At 45.2% G+C, this 26,894-nt stretch overlaps 1 protein-coding gene across 1 annotated transcript in view; it reads left to right on the top strand.

Moving 5' to 3' along the window:
• Nucleotides 1–26,894, top strand: part of FSTL4 (follistatin like 4) — a 182,702-nt gene that overhangs the window by 74,017 nt on the left and 81,791 nt on the right. The window contains exons 5-6 of the mRNA XM_042881584.1: nt 20,343–20,533; nt 23,667–23,787. Of these exons, the coding sequence (XP_042737518.1) occupies nt 20,343–20,533; nt 23,667–23,787 (312 nt within the window). The remainder of the gene's footprint in view (nt 1–20,342; nt 20,534–23,666; nt 23,788–26,894) is intronic.

Below are 26,894 nucleotides of genomic sequence, written 5' to 3'. Positions count from 1 at the left end.
GCACAGATGATGCTCTGGATCCTGCGAGACGAGTGTAGAGCTCCTGCTAATTTCAGAGAAAAAGCTGCTGCAGGATCAATGCAAACTATGTCTTTAAGTTAAACGCATTTATATTGGTAGGCAGGGCCTGCTGGCTGTTTTACTTGAGTTTTGTCATCGTGTCTTTGACGTGTAATAACCCCAGAGTGGCAGCATTAGCAATGTAGCTCTCAGCATCAGCAAGCAGAGCAGCCCCTGTGGGCAGGGATGTTGGCAGCAGTGGGAGGGCTCCTGCATGGACTGTCTGCACCATGCGTCTCCACTGTGGTCGCTTTATCACCATCCCAACTTTCTAATACATCAACTTTCATGATTTTATTTAGCCAGATGTAAGGCATGGCTTTTGTTCACTGGCTCCAAAACAAAGTTCTGTTATAATGCAACTCTTAGTATGTTTGGGGTTGAAGAATCATGGGGCCAAGAACTGTTTGTGCTTCTTAGTGCCAGAGCTGTGCTTGGGGCAGGTTGGCTCGCTGTGGTATTCAGAATGGAGAGGTGTCTCAGAAGTGATTTTCAATGGTTTTTAAGAAGAAAAGAGAATCTTGCCTTGTAGAGCTTTGCCTCTTTTTATTGACACACAAAGGGTACGATTTCAGTGTTGCCTTTATTTGTAAAACAGTGTTTCAAAAAGGATTTTTTTAGAGCACTTGATGTGGCCTTGGCTTTTAAGAAGTTTTGTGACAGCTGGAGAATTTGACAGTTTTTTTTCCTTTCAGACATGGTTTTATGTGATGAAATTCATACGTAATGTCAGAAGTCTGATATTTTTATTTGTAACACAATCGCCTTGTTAATAAACAGCTATCATTTTATTTTTAAAAGCTTTGAACAGAATTACTATTCATATATTAATTAAAATACTACATTGAAAATTCCAGGTATGCTCTGAATGGCTCCTTATCTCTCGCTGTGTTCTGCCTTGAGCTGCCTTAGATGTTTAAACCAGCAAACGCAAAATTAGCATTCAGAAAAGGTGAAAATACCCCTCAAGAAAGTGTCACCCATTTTGCACTAAGCTAGTTTTATTAAAGAAACCTGGATTCTTGGAATGCAAGTGCTGAAGCTGAGTAAAATTAGAGCTTTTTGGATGCTGTGTGTGCTGGAAGATGCACCAGTTTAGGGGTGCCAGGTAGAGCACCCTGATTTGTCTTTGAAGCACTGCACCATTAGCACATGTCCAGCACACCTCCCAACCCAACAGGCCAAAGTCTTTCATAGCAAAGTGGGGGTTCCTTGAGCAAAGCAGTGCTGACCTTTGGCTGCGTTTGGTGAATGTCAAGCTCTGGAAAGAACTTCAGTCTGATTTATTTTTAAGAAGGATAACTCTTGAGTATCCTGGATTTTGCAAACCTAAAGCCTGCCTGTGTAATCCCTGCAAGAAAGTTGTGAATAAATTGAGATCTGAAATACAGAACTAATGGCCAAGGTAGCACTGCTTTTGGTTGTTTGATCAAGTAAGGTTTGCTCTTGCCTCTTGGTGTTGCAGCCATTTACAAAATAACAGCTTTCTAACCAAACCACAGATGTGCTTTTTCTTCTCCATCTGCATGACTTTCCCTTCCAAATCCCATGAATAGATTAATCAATGGGAGAGGTGCAGTGCTGGCCCCAGCCGACCCTCTGTCTCCTTCTGGTGCTTCAGATAGATCGGCAGCTCTGGATTAAATGAAAAACAAAGCAGTAGCTGGCTCCTTGTGCATGCAGAGGGTAATGACACACTGATATGGAAACTAAATGCAAGCATATCCTTTGGGCTCCTTGCCTGAATGCTCTGCCAGGGGAGAAACTAGCTCAAGCATCAGCAGCTTTGAGGCAGTAGTCTCAGTGCTGACTCAGGCAGGACTCAGAGCGTGAAGACCTGGCGGTGCAGTTTCTCAGTGGTCAGAGGTAGGGTAGTCCTAAACATCTTCCTAATATTGTGGGTCATTTAAACACGGTTTGGAAAAACAAGATGCTTTTGTAGAGTGGTATTGGCAACTGCCTGTCCTCTGTAACACGTTTGGATCCATCTGAGTAATTTCAGCCAAATTTAACTGTGGAGGCAGAGACGGTGGGTAGAGCTTTGTATGAAATCCAAGAACTTGCAGCAGGTTCCCGGGAGGCGAAGGCTGCTTGGTGAGAGGCTCTGAAGAGCTGAAACCAGAGGGAGCCATTACATGTGAAAATATTTGGAAATGAGCTCAGTACATCCCAGTGTCACAGGAATAACTTCTTTGTATGGCTATGCAGAAGGAGTCACAGTACTTTCATGTCAGAGCTCAAGGAAGACAGATAGAGGGGTTCAGTGACTCTTTGAACACAGCATCCAAGGCATGCTGTCCCCAGATCCCATTTCCACTGTATCTGCTCTGTTGGGTTGAACGTATTGGGGTAGAGAGGCAGGGCCATCTCCCCTGCCCTGCTGGTCATGCTTCTGCTGGTGCAGCCCAGGGCACAGTTGGCTTTCTCTGCTCAAGGGGCACGTGTAGCTGTCTCTGACAGTAAAGGTATCATCTTTGCTTGTCTTAATGAAGAAATTACCCATCTGTAAGGAGGGATATCATCTGCTTCATTCATGTTTGAATGGTGCGAGCCCTGGTGTAACATTTATTTCATCCTATTGTAGTTATTTATACCGCTTCTTCCTCCTTTGACAGTCATCGTTTCTGCCTGTGCCATCAGCCTCCTGCCAGAGGAATGGGTCGGTTCAGAGCTGTCAGCTGTGGGCTGTTTGCCCTCTGGTAGCTCAGCCCCCCACCTGCCAGCCAGTGTGCTAAAAGAAAGCATCTGATTTCCACTAATGGCTGCTTTGCTTCAGAGGTCAGAAAGGGCGGCTGTGAATTGTTGCGTGGCTCCTTATTCATTGCCCAGATGAAAGGAATGCTGTTGATTTTGAAATAACGGTGGAAGAATAGTAGACTTTCCTGAAGATTTCTTCACAGGTGGATTAAATGCTCCTCATCTTGCTTTAAGTAAAAACTCTTCTGCTACTGCTGATCATCTGCTTCCCTTGTACTTCTTGCTGTAGTGTCAGCTCCAAACCAAGCGCACAGAGGGGTTCTTGGCATTGGAGTCCCACTGGCAAATCACAAAAGGAGCAGGCTGGTGTTACTAGAAAATGCCTGATCACACATTACACAAGCACAACAGTAGGTTCCAGTGCTGCATTGTGGTATCAATCGCATCCTCAGCACTCAAACCTGCTCTGTGATGTTGGGGAGGGTGAGAAGAGAGATTGTCTGTTGTGAAGCAGTGCCAGTTCTTGCTTACCTGAACATCAGAAAGGGGAATGGTAACACTGACGGAGCCCACCCTGTTAAGCTGGAACTTCTGTGCTGCCCTCAACATCAGATAAATGACAGTTTTGTGTACCCGTGAAGCTCGAAGATGAGATAAACAGAGCATAGCTTGCAATCACAAATACAGCTTGATGAACTGTTTGCATTGGGTAGATATTACAAGCTAGCATGCTCATGTCTGAATAATTGCACTAAAGAGGAATCAATAAGCAATAGATTTTCCAGAAAAGCAGCACGTTGCCCATCTGGTCCAAGCAGACATCACTGGGCTGGGCTCAAAGCACTGCTCTTTCTGGCACTGCTGTCTGGTTGATGGGTAGTTATTCACTGAAGCGCTTTGCCTTTGTGTTTACGTATCGTTTAGGTTTAAATTCGTGATCCAAATAATAAATTTAGCTCCATTAAGTTATTGAAGGGTTCTAATCACAGCTGTTTTGGTAAGGATATACAGCCAGTAAGCATGGTATGAGTAAGGCCGCTTCTCATTTTTGTATCAAATTTAATGTGCTGATATGATCTTTTCAAGACCCAGATTTGAGTTTAACACTGTTTAGACAACAGAAACCTGTCCAAACTGGTTCTAGATGTGATTCATTTCATTTTGTGTTTCACAATATATTTTTAACAGCTGATGTACGAGCGTGCTGAGAAGTTGCCAAAGGAGAGACGTTTCGATCCAAGCCAAAGAAACCAAACCTCTGACTCCAAAATGATTTCTTTTTTCCCCAGTGTTTAAAAAGAGTTCCTAATTACTTATTTTAATGATTTTTTTTTTTTTCTGTTTTACATTAACATAATGAGAGTTGCATGTAAACAGTCTTTCTGCCAAGGTGCAGTCATGGCTGATATTGCAGGCTTTAAGGTGATGGTGTGACCACTCTCCCTCACTGAGCGCAGCTGCAGGCTTGGGTGAGCTGAGAAGAAATGGACCCCCACTAAAGAATGCTGTGTATAGATTGCAAAGAAAAGGAAAGAAAAATAAAACTAAGCAAGTCCAAAAGAGGGTACAGATGATCCTTTGAAAACTCCTGGCTTTGACTCCTGAGATGCCTTTTTTGCAAATACTGACATTTTCTTTCCTGGTTTCCTTGGAGCGAGGTGGTCTTTAAGGTCCTTCCCAACCCAAAGCATTTGATGATTAAGGGAGGACAAACTTGCAGTACTGCTCCATTCCTAGGAAATTTATTTTTTAAATTTAATATTGATTTTTCTGAGTTTCAGCTTCCATGTGCAGAGGATGCTTGCTGCAGAATCAGGTGTGTATCTGAAGCTTTGCACCTGTTAGAGATACAGCAGCCAGCTACTGCAGCGTAGGGTGCAATTTATAGCACCAAGGATGCCAGTGCTGCACTATGCAGCAAACAGCTCCTCTGTGCCCTGGCAGCTCAGACCTGAGTTGCAGCTCTGTGCCCATGTGTATGCAGTCATCTAAAGTTGTTAGCATGGTGTGCATGCCCTGCTGAGCAGTGCATTGCCCCAGGAGAGTTTAGGCTGAAGCGTTTCTGAGTTTGTAGGTCATAAATTGATGCTCCCCTGTGCTGCTGGCCCTTGTTGGGCAAGAAGAATTCTGTCATCGGATGTCCTTGTTTGAGTTGCAGTCTGCGTTTGAGGGCCTTTTAATTCAGCTCCATGGCTGGAGTTGGAAGGAGTGAAAGTATTCCTGCCGATGCAGATCAGCATATTTCCTAGGCTCACAGCATGCAGCTGTTTATTTAATTTTCATAAGTTTAGTAGTCATCAAAACCTTTAACTGAAGTCTCATAAAGGCGGTTCTTACAGTGTTTTCCAATCTGCGTAATTTTGAGGCTGAGAGGACTTTGTATGCAGATGAGGACGTGCTGGTAATGTCTGCTCCCCAGGGGAAGAGTGACTTTCCTACAGATGCAGGCGGTGGGGTTTTTGAGCAGCAGTATTCATGGCCATGATTGTGTAATTAGAAAGAGTTTTAGCAGCAGCTTGTAAAACGTACAATTAAAAGTTGGCCCCAACTCCTCCTACCCTCTCTGCCTCCCAGAAGCCCTTGGTATGAGTTTCAGATAATTTCAAGCTCATTTCTACTTGATGACTGTTAGATTGGGGTGGAGATATGCAGTAGCTGCTGAACTTGGTGCTTGAAGATTAGCTTTGTTAATAGCATCTGATGATATCATTAACAACACCACAGAAAGGATGGCGGTGTTAGGGAGTTTGCCTTGATGTTGTGGATGGTTCCCATTCTGTACGTACCAGTGCAATCTCTATAAGCTTTGAGGCTCTGTAACAGCAGAGCCATCGTGGTGGGATGATGGAGGCTGCTGGTGGCATCCTTTTTTTTTAGCAATAGCTGTAATCTGTCAGCATTCTTCTCTCCAAGCTTTCTGCAATTGTGACTTTTCCTTCAATGAGCGAGATGCTGAAATTCTATAGCTGCAGTCATTCCTTTTATGACTAAAGGTTCCCCACTTGCAAATTCTTCTTCCAGGTGTTGTTTTAAATATGCTGTTACCGTCCCTTTCAGCTGTGCTATTCATGTCTTTTCTTGGGCTCTTCTCTGGTCTTCGTTGCATCCTTTCCTCGCAGCTGCACAGAGGGTGAGCACGTGGGAAGTGAAGTACCCAGGAATATGGCATTAGCCAAATGTCCTTGTACTAGTATTTTCCTTTCTTCACATCCCTCCATGGATAGCACATGCTCTTGGAGCATACCCCTGTCTGGTAAGGCTTTTGTAAAGGTCCTTTGAGGTGTTAATAAATTAAACCTGGGCAAATAATCTGATTTCACGGTCTCCTTGGCCTCCAACGCTCCAACACAAATTTCAGGCTTCATTTTTCTGGGTTAAAAGACATTTTAAGAAAACTGGAGTTCTCCTATCTGACATGAACATTTAATTTTTTTAAAACTCAGTGAATAGAAGCAGAGGAATTGTTTTGACATTTGAATATCTCTAGGAAAGCAGTTATGACAGTATGCCACAAGACAAAAATTTCTGGTAATGCGTGGCAGAGCAAGGTTGTACTGCAGCAGGATGGGGCTGTGCCAGCATCCCTGGGTTAGGGAACATCCCATAAATCTTCTGGGCTGGTTTCCTGTGGAATTCAATACTTTAAGGCTTCCTACAACGACTTCCTGCAAATGGAACATAGGGAAGGAAAGGGTCAGTTGAGAGGGAGATGCGGGGGATAAGAGGTGGTTCCCATGGAGCTGTATCAACAAGGCCATTAACACTTTGCACCAATGGGTTGCAGGGACCAGTATGGCTGAATGCCTCCTCAGCAGCCCGAGTGCAAAACGCAGGCCTGATCTGGAATCTAAAGAAGAGGATTCATTTTGCCTAGTGAGAAGTCTTTAAAAGGCTCCATGCCAGTTATCTAGGCTTCCTCTGTTCCCTATGGGCTCACACCATTCATCCTGCTGTCTGGGATCTCTCATGCCTGCCTCATCTCTCCCTGAGATGAAAGGAAGGAGCATCAGGGCATCCGCTGGCACAAAGAGCTCAGTGATCACTTTTACCCTTCTGTTGTATGATGTGTTGATAATGTGATAGCTTGCAAGGCTGAAGTGGCCATCCATGGCTGTGCTACTTGACCTGTTTGGTACAGACAGAATTTTACTCCACAATGGGATGAATCGTTCTTCCTCTTTATGTAAATGGTTGCTATTAAAGGTGGTCAGGTGTGGATGACCTTGAACTGTTGGGCAGTAATCTAATTGTGATTAGAAGCGGATAAGTTTCAGTGAGTGAACTGGAAGCCAAAGGCAGTAAATAACACAGCTTAAGATGGTGACCTGGGGAGCAGGGAAGTTAGCCAAAGAGCAATCTTTGTGTATAGCAGGGAAGGATGATCAAAATTTAACGAGCATCATAAAAAACGTTGTCCTGCTGATGGTTGCTGGTTTGTGCAGGGCCTTGACATATGTTGGTTGTTTTCTTCAGGAAGATAGAGGGGATCAGAAATGCTGGGCACAGTGATTTGCAAAGAACTGACTGTGCGAGAATGCGTATCTGTGGTTTCTCTATATGCCAGTGCCATACAGACATTTCACACTGCACAGGCTGAGTGGCTGCTGACCTTCTGTTCCCTTTAACATTGCTTTGGGTATGCAATCTTTCTACGTTTCTTTTTTCTTTTTAATTGTGACAGGGTTACATTGTTGGCTACAAATCTACCCAGGAATGCCACCATCATGCCACCAACGTTTTCTGTGTGGGTCACCTGCAGTATCTCAGAAATACGAGCAGGGCCAATGGGCTTTGGGCTGGCATCATTGGGATGACAGGATGCTGCCTTATATTAGATAGCAATATATTGTTTTTTTTTACAGCTCCAGATAGATGTATCTGACAGTCGTAGGTGCATTTTCTGCTCGACTGACCACAGATCAAAACATTTTGCAGTATTACATATCCAAGCTTCTCAAGCATAAAAATTTAGAATATTAGTTCTGGAAGTTTTCGAATGCTTGATTGCTATTATATTTAAAATAATAAAAAAATAAAATAAAATCAAAACCCGAGAAGGATATTTTACTTCTTGGAGAAGCTGCAGCTGGGCGCTCACTGCCATCACTGTGACTGCCCACTGCTTGTCACAGATGGCATCAACCAGCAGTGGGAGAAGGAGAGGTTAATTTATTTTTGTTGAGTTGAAGTGGATGCAGACAAAGCTATCCAGTCATGGGATGAATCTTCTGCTTTTTTGTTTGTTTCATGGGAGAAGAATGCCATCATCCTGAAATTGCAGCGTTAATAGACTTGCGTTTAACTTGCTTTAAGAGTGAAGGGATAACAATATGGCAAACTACAAATTCTGTGCAGTTTTAACATGCCTGGCTGCAGTTTGGAGATGCTTCTGAGATAAGCAGTAGCTGTGGGAGAATCAGGGCTGGCAGTGATGCTACTGATGCCCATTGCCTGCTGTGCACTTTGGCTAAATTCTTAATTAGAGCTTAAACGCTGGATCCCCTTTTTACTCTTTCTCCTTTTGCAAATGGTTTAACTGAAATCTGGACTGATACATCCTGGTTTGTGCATCACAAAACCACATGGCGTGTGAGAGCGACCTGACGTGACCGAGGGCCTGACCCTGCTGCTGCTAAATGATGTTACATTCCTTGGCTTGCCTCGCGGAGCAGAAACCTTCACCCGTTTTCCATAGCTGCTGTATGTTATGCGCTGCTAAAGATGAGGGGAGAAATATTGGTGCAAGACTTTACATAAACCATTTGGATTCTTTCATTAATGTACGGTTTTGCACGCTTGCAGGTGAGTTTAGCAGAATCCCGAGATGATTAGGAACAGTTTTCACTGGGAAAGTAGGCATGTTATAAATATGTCCTAATATCTTACGGAAACTGCTGTAGTGGAAGAACTTTCTTACATCAAACTCAATCACATCACATTTTCAGTGAGCCTTGCTCACTTTGCAGTGCCCCAGCAGCCTCTCCAGAACGCAGCACAGCGAGGCAGCAGCATCCCCAGGGACAAAGCAGCATCCTGGTGTGCACAGCAGGGCAGGGCTGTGCCTTGTGCTGCTCAGACACAGCCTGGGGACGGTGTGAGAGGTCATAGGACAGGGCAGCAGGTCCCCTGGGAGCTGATGGATACGTCTCCTGTATTTGTCACTTGTGCTGTGTTTCACGTGCCTCAAATTTCGAGTGTCAGGAGTACGGAACAGAGATTGAATTAAAAAATTTTGTGGTGTATGGAACAATTTCACTCCTGTAGCCAGGTCTGTTTGATATAGTGCCATTGGGCAGGAAAGTATTAAGATGGCAATTACATTTGAATGCATTTGGAATAGTCTAGTGTAACTGGCTTAAGCTCTTCCTTTTGGCAGGGTGTGGCAATGTGCTATCATAGAATGGCCTGGGTTGAAAAGGACCACAATGATCATCTAGTTTCAACCCCCCCTGCAGTGTGCAGGGTTGCCAGCCACCAGACCAGGCTGCCCAGAGCCACATCCAGCCTGCTTTGAATGCCTTTCCTTCTGTTCCCTTTACTTTCTTGCCCTGAGATGCAGTGTACCACTGGGCTGCCCACGTCCTGTGCAGCAGGCAGTGCGGGTTTGCCATGGGAGAGGAAATCCTCATCCAAGTTCTGAAGGGAAACCGGGGAGCCCATTTCTTTGGTGGACCTTGGAGAGCAGAGCACAAGCTGAGGCTCTGTGGGGAGAGGACAGAAGCCCCAAACCTCTGCCATCTGGCAGGCAGCTCCCTGGAAGCCATCGCTGCTGGCATCCCAGCCCTAAAACCATGCTCATTCCCTCCCAGCACAGGCTCAGTGCAGTGCTTTTGCAGATCACAACACAGCGATTTGTCACTCGTGCTTTACCCCGGAATATCTGTCACTCTTGGTGTTGAAAATCTTCAGGAAAAACATGTTTTCATCCTCTTATTTTTACAGTAAGAAGCTTCCCTCTGTACTTTAGTGACATATAATGAAAAATCCCGCTGCCGACGCTTCGGAGCAGGGATGTTGTTATCTTGACAGGCCTCCAGCAGATCTACTCCACAATTGGTACCCTGGATCGCAGAAGGGTTATTTGCGTTGTCAGCAGCAGAGCACTTCCAGTGCTCAAATGCTGTCCCATTCATCATCTATCATTGCAGTGCTTGAGGGAGAAAAAATCAAAAGTCCCACATGGAAACAGGAGTGTTCATCCCTGAAATTCAGCCTGTTGTATTTGCAAGTTGTTATTTATTCATTCTGTTTCTTGATCTGCTGTATTTACTCCTCGTCCCTGAGTTTTAAGTAGAAATAAAAATCTAGTTGTTCCCGTTGCCTGGTCTCTAATGGGAGAGGACAGGAGGAGCAGCATGGAAATTGTAGTGTTAGAAATTGTGGTTCAATACATAGATCTGTATTTTTCTCTTTGCTGCTCTCGGGTTGTAGTGCAGTGCTGCAGCTGCTTTGGTGTGGACGGGTCATGGTGAGCCTATACAGTGCTGTAGTCAGTGGGCTACGTTGGTGTGCTAGGTGTCAGAGTCCTCCTCTGCACTTTGCCACATGGAAATGATCAGATTTAATACTTGACTGAGTCAGGAATTCCCATAATTAAGTGGTGAACCATGACTGTCCATCACAGGAGGCTCTCCTGAGTTCTTGATTTCGAGCAGTGTATGATTGTGCTGTAAATGTTGCCCTTTGATCTGTCATTGCTGGGATCATTTAAGAGCTTGATGTGAAACTTCTTACTCCTCTTTATTTTTTTTACTTTATGCTAGAAGTGCTTTCTCCCTCCTTGTGCGCATTTTCCTCCTTAGAAGTCAGTGTTTTATAATTGCCATAATGCCCTTTAGGAGGGTGTATGTTACGATCTACTAATGAGTTGCCTTAGAGGTCCCCTAATGACAAGCTGAACAACAGCCACAGCACATCATTATCAGACCATTACACGCATCCTTAACAATAATAAATACTCTGCTTGCTGTAATCGCGTCGTCCTTCGTTACTTAGCAAGAGGAGCTCAGGAACTTCATGGTTCAAGTGCAGGGTGGGGAAGTGTATCCCACCAGCAACCAATCCTCCAAATGCTGGTGGTTATGGGGCGAGAACCCCCCCTGCAAGGGAGTGGGGAGAGCTGCTTAACGAATACCTAATGAAGAAAATCAACACAACGAGGGCATCTTCCCAAGCTGCTGCCTCCTCACATCACCAGGGGCAGCCTGCAGTCGGCCAGGCCCTGGGCCACTCATCCCATGCACAGATGGCACACCGTGGTGGCTGTAAGGGGTGGCTCAGCCAGGTGTGTGAGGCTCATCCCTAATGCAGAGTGATGGAGTAGATGGAGCAGAGAAGCCAGTGAGTTGGTTAGAAAGGTAAATGTTTCAGAGCACGGCAGCGTCAGTAAAATTTACATTAGTGCCAGAGGGTTTTAAAGGTTTATTAGAGCTTCAAAATAATACATTTGCTATCTGGAAATGCTTGATAGGTGTGCCAGTCAGCTGTAAGAAAGTGAGTGTTGGTTACATCCCAGAGGAATCTGGCCAATTTTGCTTCCTCTAATAGAAATAAGGTGGGGGACTGTAAAAATGTCAAGCAGCAGGTTGCAGAGCATCAGCAGCTGAAGTAGCCGTTTATTTAACAAAAAGCCCATTTGGTTCATTTGAATTATGGGATATCTGACATTTTCCATATGGGAATTCTGGGCTGCTCGTGGCTGCAGCAGGATGGGGTCTGAGGGACTGAGCTGCCTGGTGTCACTGCTGGGGGGAGCAGCTGATGGCCAGCTGTTGCTGCAGGGAGCTGAGCTGCCGTAACTCAGTGACACGAGTGGATATGCCATAGATTTTACCTCCAGGTGCTTCAAATGGCTGCAGGGAATTGGTTTGTTGTTTGTTTGTTTGTTTGTTTTTTAACGATTCTTATTGTTATTTTTTTAATTGCTCAAGAAAATTTGGCTTCTACGTTAGTGAAGGAATGCTCCTCAAACATTAATATCCTACCAGATCAATTCCCTCCATTTAAAAAGCAGCATTCTCCAGCGCAAGACTTAAAATTAAAACACAGCAACAGATGCAAACTGGCGTCTGTATACAGAAGTGTTGCAACAAGAAGTGATTACAAGTCTTCCTCTTTTTTTTCCCTGCTGTCTTTTTTTTTTCCTTTCTGACTTCTTCTCCATCTCTTGCTTTAGTTCTATCCGTACACGGAGCTGCAGTCCTTTGTTGATGACCGCATCTGAGGTTATTGATCTCAGTCAGTCACTGCCTCTCTCACTCCCCACGCAGCCTGCAGCTCGGGGTGCCATGTGGCAAATGTAGCTGAATTGTTTTCACGAGGGAGAGCAGTGCAGTCTGAAGATGATGTGCAATGAGAGAGCACTGGACAGGCACAGAGTGGTCCATGCATACCTAGCTGAGGTGGTGGGACAGGCACATAGCAGAGCAGGCTGTGCTGTTAATGAATTGCTTGGTGGACGCCACCAGCTTTCTGTTTGGGAGTTGTGGCTGATGTGCTCCTGCTTTCTGTTAGTGGGCTGTGCTCTGTGCGTGGTTGGGCTGAGCGGTGCAGGGGTCGCTTTGAGCCACGTGCCTTCATGCTGTGTTCCTATGCATGTGCTTCCATATCCGTGGCATTGTTGCTTCTCTGGGGCTTGACAAACATTTTTGATTTTTAACAGAAAATAAAAGCTAACACTCTGTAGGCAATGAACGATTAAAGCAGCATCAGGAACAGCCTGGATTGCTTATGGCAGCAGATAGAAAACTCTCCCGGCTCAGGCACTGCTGTTAGTTACATTGCTGTGCAAAGTGAGTCTTTGGGAATGCTGCCCAAGTGCCTCTTTGGGAGCGATGTCCTGTGGGGCCGAGAGCACAGCCCCGCTGCAGTGTGTAGAAATTCCTGGCTTGGGATGCTGCTGTGCATTTGGGGGTGAGGTGCACATTCATGTGGGCATTCCTGTTTGGGAGGGAGCAGGTAAGATTGGGATAGTTCTTGTTTATAGAGTGGTGAATTCATGTTCTGACGTTACCAGTTCTGAATGTGTTTTCAAAGCTCACAGAGCAGTAGATGGGTGCTTTCTCTTGTTGTAAAATGAGATGCTGAAATAAATATACGCTGAGGCGAGTTTTAGCTTTCCCAGGTCATAAATGTCTAATTTTTAATGCTATCACTTTGTAATATATCCCATCCCATTTCTGTGATTATATTCCGTGAGCTCCCAGTTGCAATGAGATTATATACAGATATCTGGTAAATGTACACCTTATTAACTGGAACATATCCCTAAGATAAGCAGTAAGTTTTGGCTTTTGTTGTTAATTGATTTTTTTTTACAGCAATAGCAGCCAAAGGATTGCAAACATTCACGAATTTGCATGATGTTAAACATCTGCTCCTCCTGGTGGGAACTTTCACAGAGTTTCACTTAACTTGTAAATTCACATCAGGAATAAAGGAGGTGCTCCTCAGGTTTGGGGGGTACAGCTGTGAGCAGAGCAGATGGGCAGGCGGTGCGGCAGTGGGAGCACAGTGTCATGGGCCAGCTTTGCCTGCAAGCTTTCAGCTCGCTCTTTGCTCGCTGCTAATCAAGATCACGGTCATTGGTACTCTTCAGTGGCAGCAAGATGCTGTTGTGTCATTATCAGACAAGGGATGTTGCAGTGTAGCTACCTGCAGTATGATTGCTGCAGAGCCCTGCTTGCTGTTTTATACAGAGCATCCTCTGAACAAGCAGAAGTCAAATGGCTGATGTGACTGGTTGGATTAAAATTTGGTTAATTGTTATTCATCTGAAATGTCTTCACTCAAGCGCAGTGCTTCCAGCCCATGAAAATCAGTGTGTGTATACAGGGGGCTCAAGAGTCACAGATGTCTCTGCGTTGTGGGCAATCATTGCATCTCACCTAGCTTTTTCAGTATGCTTCTCAGTGCAGTGAGCTGCTCATTAGCAGGCAGAGCACTCAGAATGGGATCTGTCCATGTACTTTCACAAGAAGAGAGAAGGGTTTTCCTTCATTCCAACCACTCATGAGAAGCAGGAGGGAGATCCCTCTGGCATCTCCATGCATGTGCAAAACAGAGCAATTAGAGGGAGAGGAAGATAGAGGCAGAAAATTGGCCCGGAGGAACAGGGATTTACAAGGACTGAAGTCACCTTTTATTTTCCTGTCCCTGTATGCATCTGCTCTGCCAGGTCAGACAGGCCATGGGGCTGCAGGTGCCAACAGCTCCCATACTCCCAAATTCATCGTTCTCAGATTCATCTGTCTGATGTTTGGGGACCACGTTTTCTCAGTTTAGGCATGCAGGCACTTCCATTTGGTATGCATGAAAATGGGCCATTGCTGGTAGGCAATTTAGCTGTAAACAGCACAAGAATTAAGGAGCTACGCTCATAAATAAATTTGTATCCCATAACATTTTAGTTTAGTCCTTTTCTGATGCTTCTAACAATGCCACACGAAGCCTGAATAAAGCATATGAAAGGATGGACTCTTGGGGAAGAAAAAAGGCTTTCTCAAATCCCTGTAACTTTGCCCACAGATGGTATTTTTGGTAACCATCTCATGAGAAAACATGTGCCCCCATATCCCACACTGAATTTCTTCCCAGTGCTAGCAAACTGCCTTAGGAACAGCCAAAAACAGCCAGCGTGGTGAAAGGGGAGCTGTCGGACACAATGACCCCGTGGTGCCTCCTGCTCCCAGCAGCTCTTGGTGGCAGTGAAGTGTGGCTTTGAGAACTGGCACTGCTGGAGGTCACGTCGGTGGGAGGTGGTCCTGAGTGGTGCTGGTGGTCTGGAGGGGACTCCCCCGTGGGGGTTGGCAGGTCAGAAGAGGTTTGATAGAGCTACATGTGTGGGTTGTCACCTGCTTGGTGCTTAGCATAGATTTGAACAACCACTGCGCTTTTATACTGGAGGTCCCTTCCAACCCCTACAATTCCATGATGCTGTGATTCTGTACTGCGTTCTATGGAGCACTGCTGGCACCAGCTGTGGTTGTGCCCAAGTGCAGCTTCTGTGGGGCTCACATCCTCCAAAGAGTGCTGGAGGTGTTAGGTTTGTTCAATGCTGGGGACCATGGGATTGCTGCTATATCATAGAATCATAGAATCCGTAGAGTTGGAAGGGACCTTTAAAGGCCATCTAGTTCAACTCCCCTGCAGTGAGCAGGGACATCCACAGCTAGATCAGGGTGCTCAATAAGTTACTTTAATATTGTTAGCAGAATAGCTTCTTACCGGAGCTTTCTCAGGGAGTTCTTCCCCCCATCTGTACGTATATATATGCATATAATTTTTTGTTTTTATTTAAGGAAATACTGCTGTTTCTAGCAATCAGCACATTGTAAAGCACCTTGCAAAATAATATTTTACAGCGAGAGAAGTTTGCCCATCAAAGGAAGCTCTGCATTTCATCACCTGACTTTTGTTTTTATTCAATTTTTGCCATATTCCTGTGAAGGACAGCAAATCCCCAGCCTTGTTTCTTTTGTTATCTGCCTCGGCTCAGATCAGGCAGGGATCCTCCTGCGAATCCCACTGCAATTCACAGAAACCAGCAGTAAAATTCTTAAAGAGGGCAATTATTGAGGGAACTGGATTAATGATCTGTCATCACAGTTTAGCCACATTCACCACTGACCTTTCACAGAGAGGATGGTCTTGATAAATGCAGTTCATTACAGAGTTCTGACATGAAAACAGAATGGCACTCTGTGTTTCTTGGCAGGCTGATCAATATTTTATCTGCCAAAGCATACAGAAGCGCTAAACAGGACGAATTACGTAGCTGCAGCAAAACAGAACAAGAAACAGAATTGCTCGGGGTGAGCAGAGCATGTAAATGTGACAGTTATTGGCCACACTTTGGCAATCAGACCCTGAGACGCTGTTTTTTCCCTTTCTTTTCTTCTGTCTTACTGTTTTTCTTTGCCTGTCATTCTTTTCTTTTTCAATACAAACAGGGCCGGGCTTCACTGGTTCTGGAAGCGCCGTAAACAGATAAGAAGGGCTTGTTTTTGCTGAGGGCTTCCAGCATGGCTGGGGACCCACTGGGCTCCCTGCCCAGGGGCACCGCTGCGCTGCCAGCCTCCCCAGCCAGGTGTGGGGATGGCAGTGGGTGCTTTGAGAGGATATTTCATGTCTCTATTAAAAAAAAAAAAAAAAAAAAAAAGAAAGAAATCAGAAATCCTCGTCTTTTGAGCCTGGTATATTGAAGTTTTATCCCAGGAGCTGCTCCTTGTGCAGGGGTCGTTTGAAAGTCACCAGCGTTTTCTTTTTAGGGCTGTAAAGGAGGATGTCAGACTACGGAAGGGATCTGGGCTGACCTCCAGCAGAGTGCTGGGAACAAAGGCAGCGCTGCCCAGGGCATCCTACGGCTGGGCAAAAAGCATGCAGCTCATCCCAGGGAAGGCTCCTGTTTGTCGTACAGAGCGTTTGTGTCAAATTAGGTTCTTGTTCAAAAAGCAGAGGGGCCATCAAAAGCAGTGATGCAGTCTCTTGGAATGGGGAAAGCAGCCTTTTTTGTTCCATTTTCCCTTTCAATTTAAAATAAATTCCTAAGCTGGGATCTGAAGGCGTGGTATTACATGTTGTTAACACTATTAACTTTTTAAAAAAAAAAAAGCCCTGCACTAGCAGATCAGCATCTTAGTTTTGAGATCAAGTGTCTGCAGTGTGCCTAGAGCTCTCTTCTTCAGCAGTCAGCAGAATAAATCCTATTGGGATCATGCTTACAGATGGAAAAACAACTTGCGTGACTTTTTTTTTTCCTAACTGATCCTTATACAAAGTAGTGGAAGAAGATGATCAAGTGTGCAGAGACCCAGTTTAAGGCATGGAAGCAGAAAAGCAGTTTTCAGTTCATCCCAGAGCTGTGCAGCCGGCAGGTTCTCCACCTGGAGGTGGTACAGATGGGAGCAGGGGGCACTTGGGCTGCACATAGAGACATCTCCAGCACTTAGAAACAGAGCAGGGAAGAAGTGCTGCAACAAAAGCAGCAGAGGCAGCTCCTGGTGTGCAGGCTGAGAGTCTGGGTTCCAAACAAGGCACTGCTGGGGTCTGTGGGGACAGCAATTGCAAACAGAGCCCAAGTGCCCGGGGTGTGCTAACAAGGAAACCCCACCGAGAGACACCAGCAGGGAGAGCAGTCAGTGGCTAGCGCTGAGCTCATGTTGCAAAGGAAACTGCTGGAGGCACTTAGCAAAGCACAGACAAGAATGGGAATGAGCGAGAGGGCATGAAGATGATTTTTCTGTGATTCAAGTAGCAGCTGTGGTTATAATACCTGAAAGAACAGGAAACATAGAAGAGACAGGAGTGCTGCCAGAAACTTAAAGAGAGTATTTAGCAGATAAAGCTGGTGGATCCTGGGCACGGTGTAAGAAGATTATAAGTGTCACTGACAGCAGGAGTTGGGACTGGGGAGGAGAGAAAGCACTGAGCTGTGCTTTGCAGGACCTGTACAACAGCCCCAAAGGACTATGAGCTGAGTCCACAGGGAAGATGGCTGGATTAAGGATAAGAGAGCAATGGTAAGGAACGGGAAGGGGCTTTATAACAGGAGAACCTGGTTAACCTTAGCATTGGCTTGCCAAACGATCCAAGCTGCCTACGTGTGTCCTTGGTGGAGGGCAGAGGCAATGAGTCCTCTGCAGTGCCTTCCCACTGCTTTTAGAGGAGCATCAGGTCCAGGTTGTGCGGATGGGTCTGACTTCCCACACAAGGATGGCAATGAAACCAGTGCTTTGGCCAGGTGTACTGAGAAGTTGGGTCAGACAGAACATGTCCTTTGACTAGGAATGTTTTTCCCCCGTGTTGTTTTTTGTTTATTATTATTATTTTTGCTATAATGAGATTAAATATATAAATTATTTAAGTATTTATATGCACTTTCATATATAAGCCTCCGCACATTTTCTCATCAATCTTTTACTTCCACTGAACGAGCACAAATGAGGAATCTCTCACCTCTGTGACAGAACTTTACTGCTTTTTCTCTTTTCTTTGTGTGCTGCCGAATGCCAATATGTGCCTTGTCCTGAAGGAACTGCTTCTGCATCACTGCCAGGCTCAGGTGTCACAGGTGGCAGGGGAGGATGGCCAGAGGTGTGAGCTGTCACCTCCGTGCTGCTAAGAGGTGCTGAGGGAACGGCGTCCAGCAGAGCTGAGCAGCACTGTTTTCTCCAGGGGAAAGGGAAGATGATGAGGTTTTGGAGCAGCGTGAGCTGGGGCAGAGCTGTGGTTTGCGTTAGCGAAATGTGAAACAGAGCTGATATTTTAAATAGGTGTAATTGTGTTATTGCTGGCTTCCCTTGCTGTGTGTGGGGGGTGGTCTGCTGCTGGGATGGGCTGGGCTGGTTGCTTGGTCCCTGACAGCAGCCATTTTCTCCATAACAGCAGTTATGGAGAAAAACGTCTTGATGTTTTGATGTGAACACAGAGCAGCATTTGGGGTGTGCTGCTGAGGCTGCCACCAGCTCTGTCTTCCCTCCAGTTTCCTTTATTTCACTCTTTATGTACATCACATCTGCCTGGAGGTGACAGCCGTATCCCTCTCCAAGTCCCCAGGTTGGCTCCTTGGGCTGTCCTGCAGCCATGTGAGCCTGTGCGTTTTGGGGAAGAACAGCTTTGGGGGATCTTTGTTGTCAACGTGTGGATAGAGCATGGGGGTGAAGATCATCGTCTCTTCCCTCTTGGCAATGCAGCCGTGGGCATTGTGATGCATCCAAATGGGAAGCACCACGCAGGAATAAGGTGGGAAGCAAACTGAATAGTTTTCTCTGTCTTCGTTAGCCTAAGATACATCTTAGAATAGAATTAAGATTTGACTGGAAAGAAAGGAAAATTTCATCTCAGAGAAAAGCAATTATTGAAGTAGCTAAATCCGTATTTCTGACAAGACTGCAAAATTGTGTGATTGCGCTGGAGAAGGCAATCAAATTTTCTTTTAAATAAGTACATGATTGTAAGGAAGGCACTTATTGCCACCTTCAGGATAGCTATCAAATGGGGGCAGGGAGAAAGGCAAAACAAATAAACAAGGCTGATAGCAACTGAGTTGCAGAGAAGCCTTGTTCTTCCATGGGATTGATCTCCAACTGAGATCTTTGGTGGTTGTTTAAATAAGAGAGAAGGAAAAATGTTACGGCTGCTCAGTATCGCTGGGCAGTGAGGAGCCCAGAAGGGTCTGAGTTCAGGATGGGAAGTGAGCCTGGTTGTGTGGTTATCGCAGCAAAGCAGCACGGTGCTGACCCCAATGGCGGGTGCATTTCAGGCCCCTCTGTCCCCTTCTACCTTCTCAAGTCATGATGCTTTTGAAGCTATGAGCATTAAATAGGAAAGGGGAGAAAATCTTGCCAGTAGATGGGTTTGCCATCAGAGAAATGCCTCCCACCTGGAATTTTAATTGGGTTTCAGTTGTAGCGGGACAAGAGGTCCAAAAATGATGTTGGCTCAGCAATAAAAGGACAGGGAGGCTGGCGGTCAGTATGACAACCTGCTGTTATTTTTCAGAGGAATAACATTTGAAGTCTTTGGGGAACTGATCTGCAAGAACATTGTCCCTTAAAGAGTGGAGAGACCCCTCAGATTTAGTCCAGCATGAGAGCTGAAATAGAATTGTTTCAAAACTGCTGATGCAGAGAATAGAAGCACAGAGAAAAGGGCATCTAGCAGGAGCAGCGGGCAGTGCTGTGCTTTGCACTAAAGCAAACAGATCTGCACCAACAGGAAAGCGGCCGCACTTCATTCTGCTAAGCTTTGCCAGACAGCAGTAGAGCAGAAAAGGGCAATAACGCTTTCGGTGCTCCGGGCACGTGGGTCAGCTTCCTGTCTAAGAGGATGCCTTTAAATCAGAGCAGAGCACTGCTCAGAGGATTGCTGGCAGCCGCGAGCACAGCGGGAGCTTTCAGGGTCACAGAGGTTTGGTCTCATTGCTCTAGCCAGGCTGGTGTCACTTCAACGCGAGCGGCTTGAGGGCTTCTCACTGATCATGATGTTTTTCCCTGGTCAGGGGTCGAGGGAAGTGGCTGTGGCAGCATGCAGTGTCACTGCAGGCAGCAGGCTGCTCCACAGCATCCTTCCCCACCAGCCTAGAGCCTTGTGCTGTGTCTGAGGCTTCCTCATGCTCTAACACCTTGAGAGTGAGATGTATTTGCTGTCCCTGTGCGCTTCGTGCCTCATTTAACCCGAAAGGGTTAGTCCCATGTGTTGCATAGGGTGACACTGGAGTGTTTGTGTCTCAAATCAGCCTCCTATGATTTATTTTTCACTTTGTGATCACTGGACTGATGATATTTAGACAAATGTGGGGCAAATTTGATATGGGTGGGGATTGCAAAGCTAGGTATGGAAGTCTGTTAGCAAAGCCCTATCATCTGCAAGGCAACGTTCTGGAGACAGCCCTGACAGCAGGGCTCAGCCAAACTGTCAGCTCCTACAAAGGATGACCACTGCAGGAGCTGCAAGGCGCAGCCTGGCGCGGTGCCGTGTGTGCAGACAGCTCGGCTTTGGCTGTGCCATATTTATCATTGCTTCAGAAGCAGAATCCCTTAAAGGATCCCCGTGCAGTAACGCATCCCTCCTTCCCTCTCTTCCAGGTGACACGTGCACCATGGCCAGCTACAGGCGGCTGAAGGGCGTCGTGTTGGAGCTGCAGGCACAGCGCTCAGCCCCACCGCGCCGCCCAGCCGCCGACAGGGCTGCCCCGAAACGTGCTTTGGTGGAGGAGCTCTTCCAGCACCTGGATGAAAACAGGGATGGGCACCTCAGCAGCTCGGAGCTGGCACAGGTGGGTGCTTTGTTGGGTGCAAATGGAGTGGGTTGTGTTTCTTATTGGAAAGGAGAGGTTGGCTGTGCCACAGCAGGGGGAGCGGTGATGCTGCAGCCCCCACGTCTGCCTCTGCATCTCCGGTGTGGTGTCCAACACTTGGTGATCCTCCACAACAACAACATGGCAGTTTTCCAGCATCATCCTTGCTCCTGAGAATAGCTGATAATCCTCACTGCTAGCAATCATCTCCGACATTTCCAGGTAGCTTTTGATTCTATGTAAGTTAGGAAGAAATCCTTTCCTTCTTCCTCCTCTTTTCTGGATTGTATGGTGACACGACAGTAAAGTTAGAATACTTTTAAGAGGTTTATTTTGCCAGGGTGTTGAGGCAGATACTGAAATTTTGATTAGCTGATCCTAATAACATTTGAAAAGGTGAGAGCCTGAAGAAACTGTTATTTCTAATTATGGGCCTGCTGTGCTGTTGGAATTCATCTAATTGGTAAAGTGAACCAGCGCAGGCACTTCTGCTGATTACTTTGTGTCCTGAACTTGTTTTCTTAGTGTGAAAATTTGACAAAGCAGCCTTATAAATATGAGCAGCAGCACTACACCAGATATGGGAGAGTGTCCCCACATTGATCTTGTGGTTCTCTATGTTCTGTAAAGTGTCCCCACATTGCTCTTGTGGTTCTCTATGTTCTATGAGGACAGCGCAAGCTTGCTGCTCCCCAAGCAGGACCACTTGCAATGGATTTGCTCTGAATTTTAATCCTAATGCTGTTGACACGATGCACAGTCCTGCCTGCACAATGCAAAGTGTCAGCATAAATTCCCTTAGATCTGAGCTATGAATGTATACAATACTTCATCTGAATTCAGTGATCTCTTATAAAGGCATGGGTAGGGATAAGAGGGCACTTCTCTCTGAATTCAAAGCCTGCTTTTGCACAGTTACATCTGAGTGTGAGAAAGAGCACAGAGAGGGCTCCAGGCGCAACAGCAAGCAAAGGAATTGGCTGCAAGTTTTTTGTTTAATTCTTCTAACTATATCATCAAACTCAGTAAACGTGTTTGCAGCTCTGTTGCTTGCTGCAGTGTAATGAACTGACAAAGTCCAGCCCTCAGCTGGAGCCCACTCAGCCACACGTCCTCTGTGCACACGCAAAGGCTGACAAAGTGCCAGCACCTCTCAAAAGACAAAGCAACACCAGGTAATGCTGATTGCAGAGGGGCTGGGGATGCCTTTAATCCTGAGCTGAACTGCAGTGCTGTGGGCCCCACTGGGGCAGTGTGGGCAGGTCAGGCTGTGCTGGGCACCACCTGAACCCTGGGGCTCTCACACCACCTATATTTCTTCTTAGCTCCAAGCCAGGATGACTTCCATCTGCTTTCACCTGTCTGCTTTATTCACTCTGCTTCCAAGGGATTTTTTGTAGGCAATGAGCAATTTTTAATTTTCAGTGTTACAGCCTTAAGAGAAAGTTTCTTGCCTTGAGAGGCAGATCTGTGACTGATTTGTGTTGGCTCTTTTAATCTGAAGCTCACCACAACTTTAAAGTTCCTCCGAAAATGGGAGTTTTATTGCCCATGGGTAGAGGCAGATAAAATGAGCATGGTGCACAGGGAGGCATGTGATCTCATTCTCTCTGGCCGCTGGATGAGCTGTTGTTGTGCATTTTCTTTGTTTTACTTAAAAGAAAAATAGTCTCTTGAGCACCATAACCTTGTCTGCAAGAAACAACCTGAGGCAGGTAGCACACACTGCTGCAGGAAACAAAAAGCACAAAAAAAAACAACAACCCAAGAGACAAAACAGTCATTTTTAAAGCCTGAAAGGGGTCTTTAGGAGGCTCAGTGCAGAGGGATTTGTCCCAGAGGAGAAACTGGAAATAGAGTCCCTGCAGCAAGGACAGTCCAGTGCCAAGGTAGCTTCCAGCACAGGGACACAGTTGAGGGCCTGTGCTTATTTGCTTACTGTCCATTACACAATTGCTTTGAGAGAAAGAGTGACAGCAGATGATCCATCCCTTCTGTGTAGAGCCTGCTCTGTGTCCTCACTGCCAATGGATTTCATTGAGCTGTGTTTCCCTCCGGACCCAGCAGTGTGAAGCACCCATGTTGTCCTGCAGCCATAGGTATACAAATCTATTAACAAAGGTAGTAATTGGAATGGTATTTCCATTTAAAACCTGAATGTATTTTCTAGTCAGATTCATAAATCCACTGAACACATTGCAGCTGAAGTGCCTTGTGTGTTGGTTTTTTTTTTTTGTCTCCTGACATTAAATCAAAAGGACTAGTAAAAAAACTTGTAGTCTGATGAAAAGCTGATCAATTTTCAATACAAAGATAAAGGGAAATTTCCATCTTTAGAAGATTGATCTCAAATGTTATGGTTGATCTCACTTTTATTGAACATTTTTACTGGCTAGGTGAAGGGTCATTTTTTAAGCATTATTGCTTTAAATTGCTTCAATATAATGGGCCAAGACTAGAGGAGTAAATAAGAGAGTCTCTGGATTGCAGCAAAAGCCTTCCTGCCTGGGACATGCAGTATTTCAGGAGTTTTCTTCATGTTCCACAATAAATTCAGAGAAGCCATTGTTTTCATTATGCTTAGGTCTGAGTTTAACTGTTTGCTAACTTGGATGTATGACTTTCAAATCTCTCTTCATTTTTCGTGTGGAATGTGTGAAATCCTTTGCATGCAGAAGAAACAAACTGTTGAGGACTGAAAAAACACATTCATTTTGACTATACCACCATCTCTTGCTTGTTCCAGTCCTAAAGGGGAAGATGAAAGCACTTGTGGAGTGATACTTTTTTTTCCTCTTTGCCCTATAAACCTGGTCCTAATCTGCTGACTTACGAAAGCACTGTTCTCCAAAGCCTCTGCTGCTCAGAGGCATTCAGAAAATTCTCATGCACCAGTGCCAGCAGCTGGCACCCCGAGCCAAGTTTGTGCCAAGTCAGAGCTCCAGCTTGGAGGGTTTCATGGTGCTGGGGGCCGAGTTGTGACCATCCTCATGGCCCTCTGAGGAGGAAGAGGAGGGTACTGCCCAAGGGTCATTTAATGGCGCATCTGCTGGGTGACTCAGAGCCACCGTCTGTAGCTTTGCAGTGAGGTTGAGCGTTTTCTCTGCTGCAGGTAATGAAGAAAGAGGATCTGGAAGGTGATTTATTGGATTGTACGCTGGAAGACCTCCTCCGGTTTGATGATTATAACAACGACGGGCGCTTGACCCTGCAAGAGCTCTACACGGCCTTCCGTAAGTCCTGATGCTTCTGTCTGTCCTCAGTATTGAAAGCATGTGAATATCTGAGATGGCAGTGCTCTCTGCTCAGGCATGGTCAGCAAAGGTGATCCCTTTTTGTATTTCATGTAAGGCTTGTTTTTAAAGATTGCTGTGCTTCAAAGGGTGGGCAAGAGCCAGGAGGTTGGTAAAAGCGTGTGGGACTCAGTGTTCTTGTGGGTTTTCTCATGCTTTGGGCTGATGGCATCTTGTTGGTGGCTGTTGAGAGATGTTGGGGAATGCCATGTATGTAGCCGTGAGCGTGTGGCTCCTGAGTAGCTCTGAGGAAACAATATGTACAAGCTGTTTTTGCCAAACGTCATCTTTCTAAAGGGAATGTTTCAATTTGCTTGACTTTCATTTTAAAAAAAGCAACTTTGGATAATAACATTTGATGTGCTTTCAGACTAGCCCCAGTAATCACCTTGCACCTATTTGAACCACATATATATTTAATTCAACACAGCACACTCAAAGCAGCAGATATACAGTAAAACATAAAACTTCATCCGTTAAGAAGGTGATCAAGTGAGTTACCCCAGCTATAAAGGTTTGACATGCAGTTATTTGGGAGTGTATTTGGATCAACGCATTCTCAAAGTCACGGGAACTTGAAGCTAAATTCCACAAGTCATCTGTATGAGTTCTTGGTTCAGTGGATTTTAAGCAGGCAATGAAAATAGGACAGGTACAAAATATTACCCCAGGAACAGGGGAAATAATCGATAAACTGCAGAAAGTATTGCTGCAAAAAAGCACGGCGTATTGAGGATTTATCAAAAGGATTTTGAATATTAAAAGAAACTAAAGTTCAGATTTCTCTATTTTCAATTTCCCGGAATCCCTGCTTTTATCCAGAGCATTTATTGGTCGTTGGTTTTCAATTAAAAAACAAAGCACGTTGCTTGCAACTTTGGAAACTTTACAGTATTCTGCATGTGAACTTCAGTGCTTGGTTAAAGCCTGGCTTTTTACTTTATTGCACTGTCTGGGAACAACTTCTCAAAAATATGTTTATGAGCTTTGTTCTTCATTATGAGGCAGCCCTGGCCCCTGGCAGTAGTTTTGTAGTACATCAGGCACATTTTTCACGTTGTGTTGCTTAGAATTCAGCCAAGTCACTTATTTCTGTGTGCCAGCAGTGGGGATGGCTGCTCTGCAGATTGAGGAACTTGACTTTCAGAATTCAGTGACATCAGGAAGTCTCAATCTGATTTATCCTCTCAAAACCTCCGTTAGGTCTGTCTCAGCGTGCCGCGCTCCGGTGCGGTGTTGCAGTTTGGAAAGGTTTGAAGATGACCTTGATGAAGCAAAGAGCTTTCCAATTTGTCATTCTTGCCACAGTTTTGAAGCTGCAATTCATTTTCTTGACTCCCATGGCCTTTCTGCAGCTTACAGAGACACAGAATTGTACCTCCTCACTCCACGGTTGGCTCTTGCCTTTTTTTGACCCATCTTCTCCCTCTGGGGCCCACACAGGTCCAAAGGGCATCTTTGGTTCTGTGCCCTGCTGGTCAGCTGAGAGTGAATGAAAGCTGTGTGGGTGAGAAGAAATGCAATGCCTTGCCTTATTGAAACCTGGTCTCACCATTACAACTCCTACATGTAATAGGTGCTGCTTTTAATAATCATTTCTAATCACGCTAATCAATTACATATGCATTTCAGTGCAGAGTATCAGATTGAGGGTAGAAATAGCAGCCCTCCTCCTAACCCTCTCTAATGTATCGTCTTTATTCTATTTTTTCTGAAAATTCTTTTATCCCTGAATAACAAGAACACAATTTTTAGCAATTTGCTTTTGTGTATGAGGATGAATGGAAATATCTATTAGCAGAGGATTAAAGTATCACTTTCCAAATCATCCTAATCATTTGTACACGATGAGTAACATCTGAGACAGTTTAAATGTTCTCCTGGCAGCTCTGGAAAGAACAAGTTTAGGTGTCTTCTTATTTCTTATTAGTAAGTTTTATTAGATAAACAGGATTAGGGCAGTAATGAAAAGAAATTCATTTTTAAGATGATGAACTCAAAGATTTTCACGTTCCAAAGATAGAAAGTGTAGTACTAAGTGTACTTGTCTGTTTTCTTATTGATATTTTCAGAAAAGATTCAATAGATGAGTAATAAATAAGAAGCTTCGTTTATATCAGTACTACAGCAGTGCATGCACCTAATTAATCAGCATGGAGATGGTCAAGGAAATTGGCAAGCACACCGCCCAGCTGAGTCGAGCTTTAAATACACTCAGATGAGTGATGTTTGGATATAACTTCTGGAACAGTATCTGACTGGAGGTCATTAGAATTAGGCATGTCACTTTTGGCTTACCCGTTGTCTTCCCTAATGGGAAAGTAGCAGGTTGGCAGATGTGAAAGCCCAGCTGAGAAAATCAGTGTAATCTTCTGGATCTATATTAGCATCAATGTGGACAGGTCCATTTGTAACACAAATATGTCAAAGAGAGGGAAAACATGCATCCCATCAAAATGCCTTTATCTTGTCATCATTGTTTAGCTAATAAGAAGCTATTAACCCTGTGATAAAATCCCCTTAAGTTCTAGCTCACTGCCAACTAGGACTCTCTCCTAAGCAGCACGCCCTTCTGACAGCTTGCCTGTGCATTTTGCCGTACCTCAGAGAGCACGAAAAGGCCTTTTGTAAGCATCCTTCCTACCCCATAGCTGTTGTTCTGACAGCAGGGAAATGCTGCTGGCTGTGAGATGTGCTGTTATCTAAAGAACACAAACACAGTTTAAATGCATTTATACAATCATAGAATCACCGAGGTTGGAAAAGACCCACAGGATCACCCAGTCCAACCATCCATTTAGTGCAGGAATGAGTGCAGAAGAGGCTGTGGGATCAGTGTGCTCTTTTCACTCCTAAACTTGCTGGTGTTGGCTTGTGATTGTGCTGTTGTGCTCTTTGTAAGAAGCTTGTGCTGTTCTCTGATTTTGCTTTAATTCAGATTTCCCTTGTTGAACTGGCCTTAATACTTAGTGAACAATGTACTGTGGGTGAATTTGAGGAAATAAAAGGAGTGAGGAGCCAGGGCTGGGCATGGCTGTTGGGTAAAT

The sequence above is a fragment of the Lagopus leucura genome, unplaced genomic scaffold (assembly GCF_019238085.1).
Source record: "Lagopus leucura isolate 7727_CA_CO unplaced genomic scaffold, USGS_WTPT01 Super-Scaffold_100030, whole genome shotgun sequence".
Taxonomy (NCBI): Eukaryota; Metazoa; Chordata; class Aves; order Galliformes; family Phasianidae; genus Lagopus; species Lagopus leucura.
Note: the sequence above shows the minus strand (reverse complement) of the source record. Positions and strands in the feature narration are given on the sequence as shown.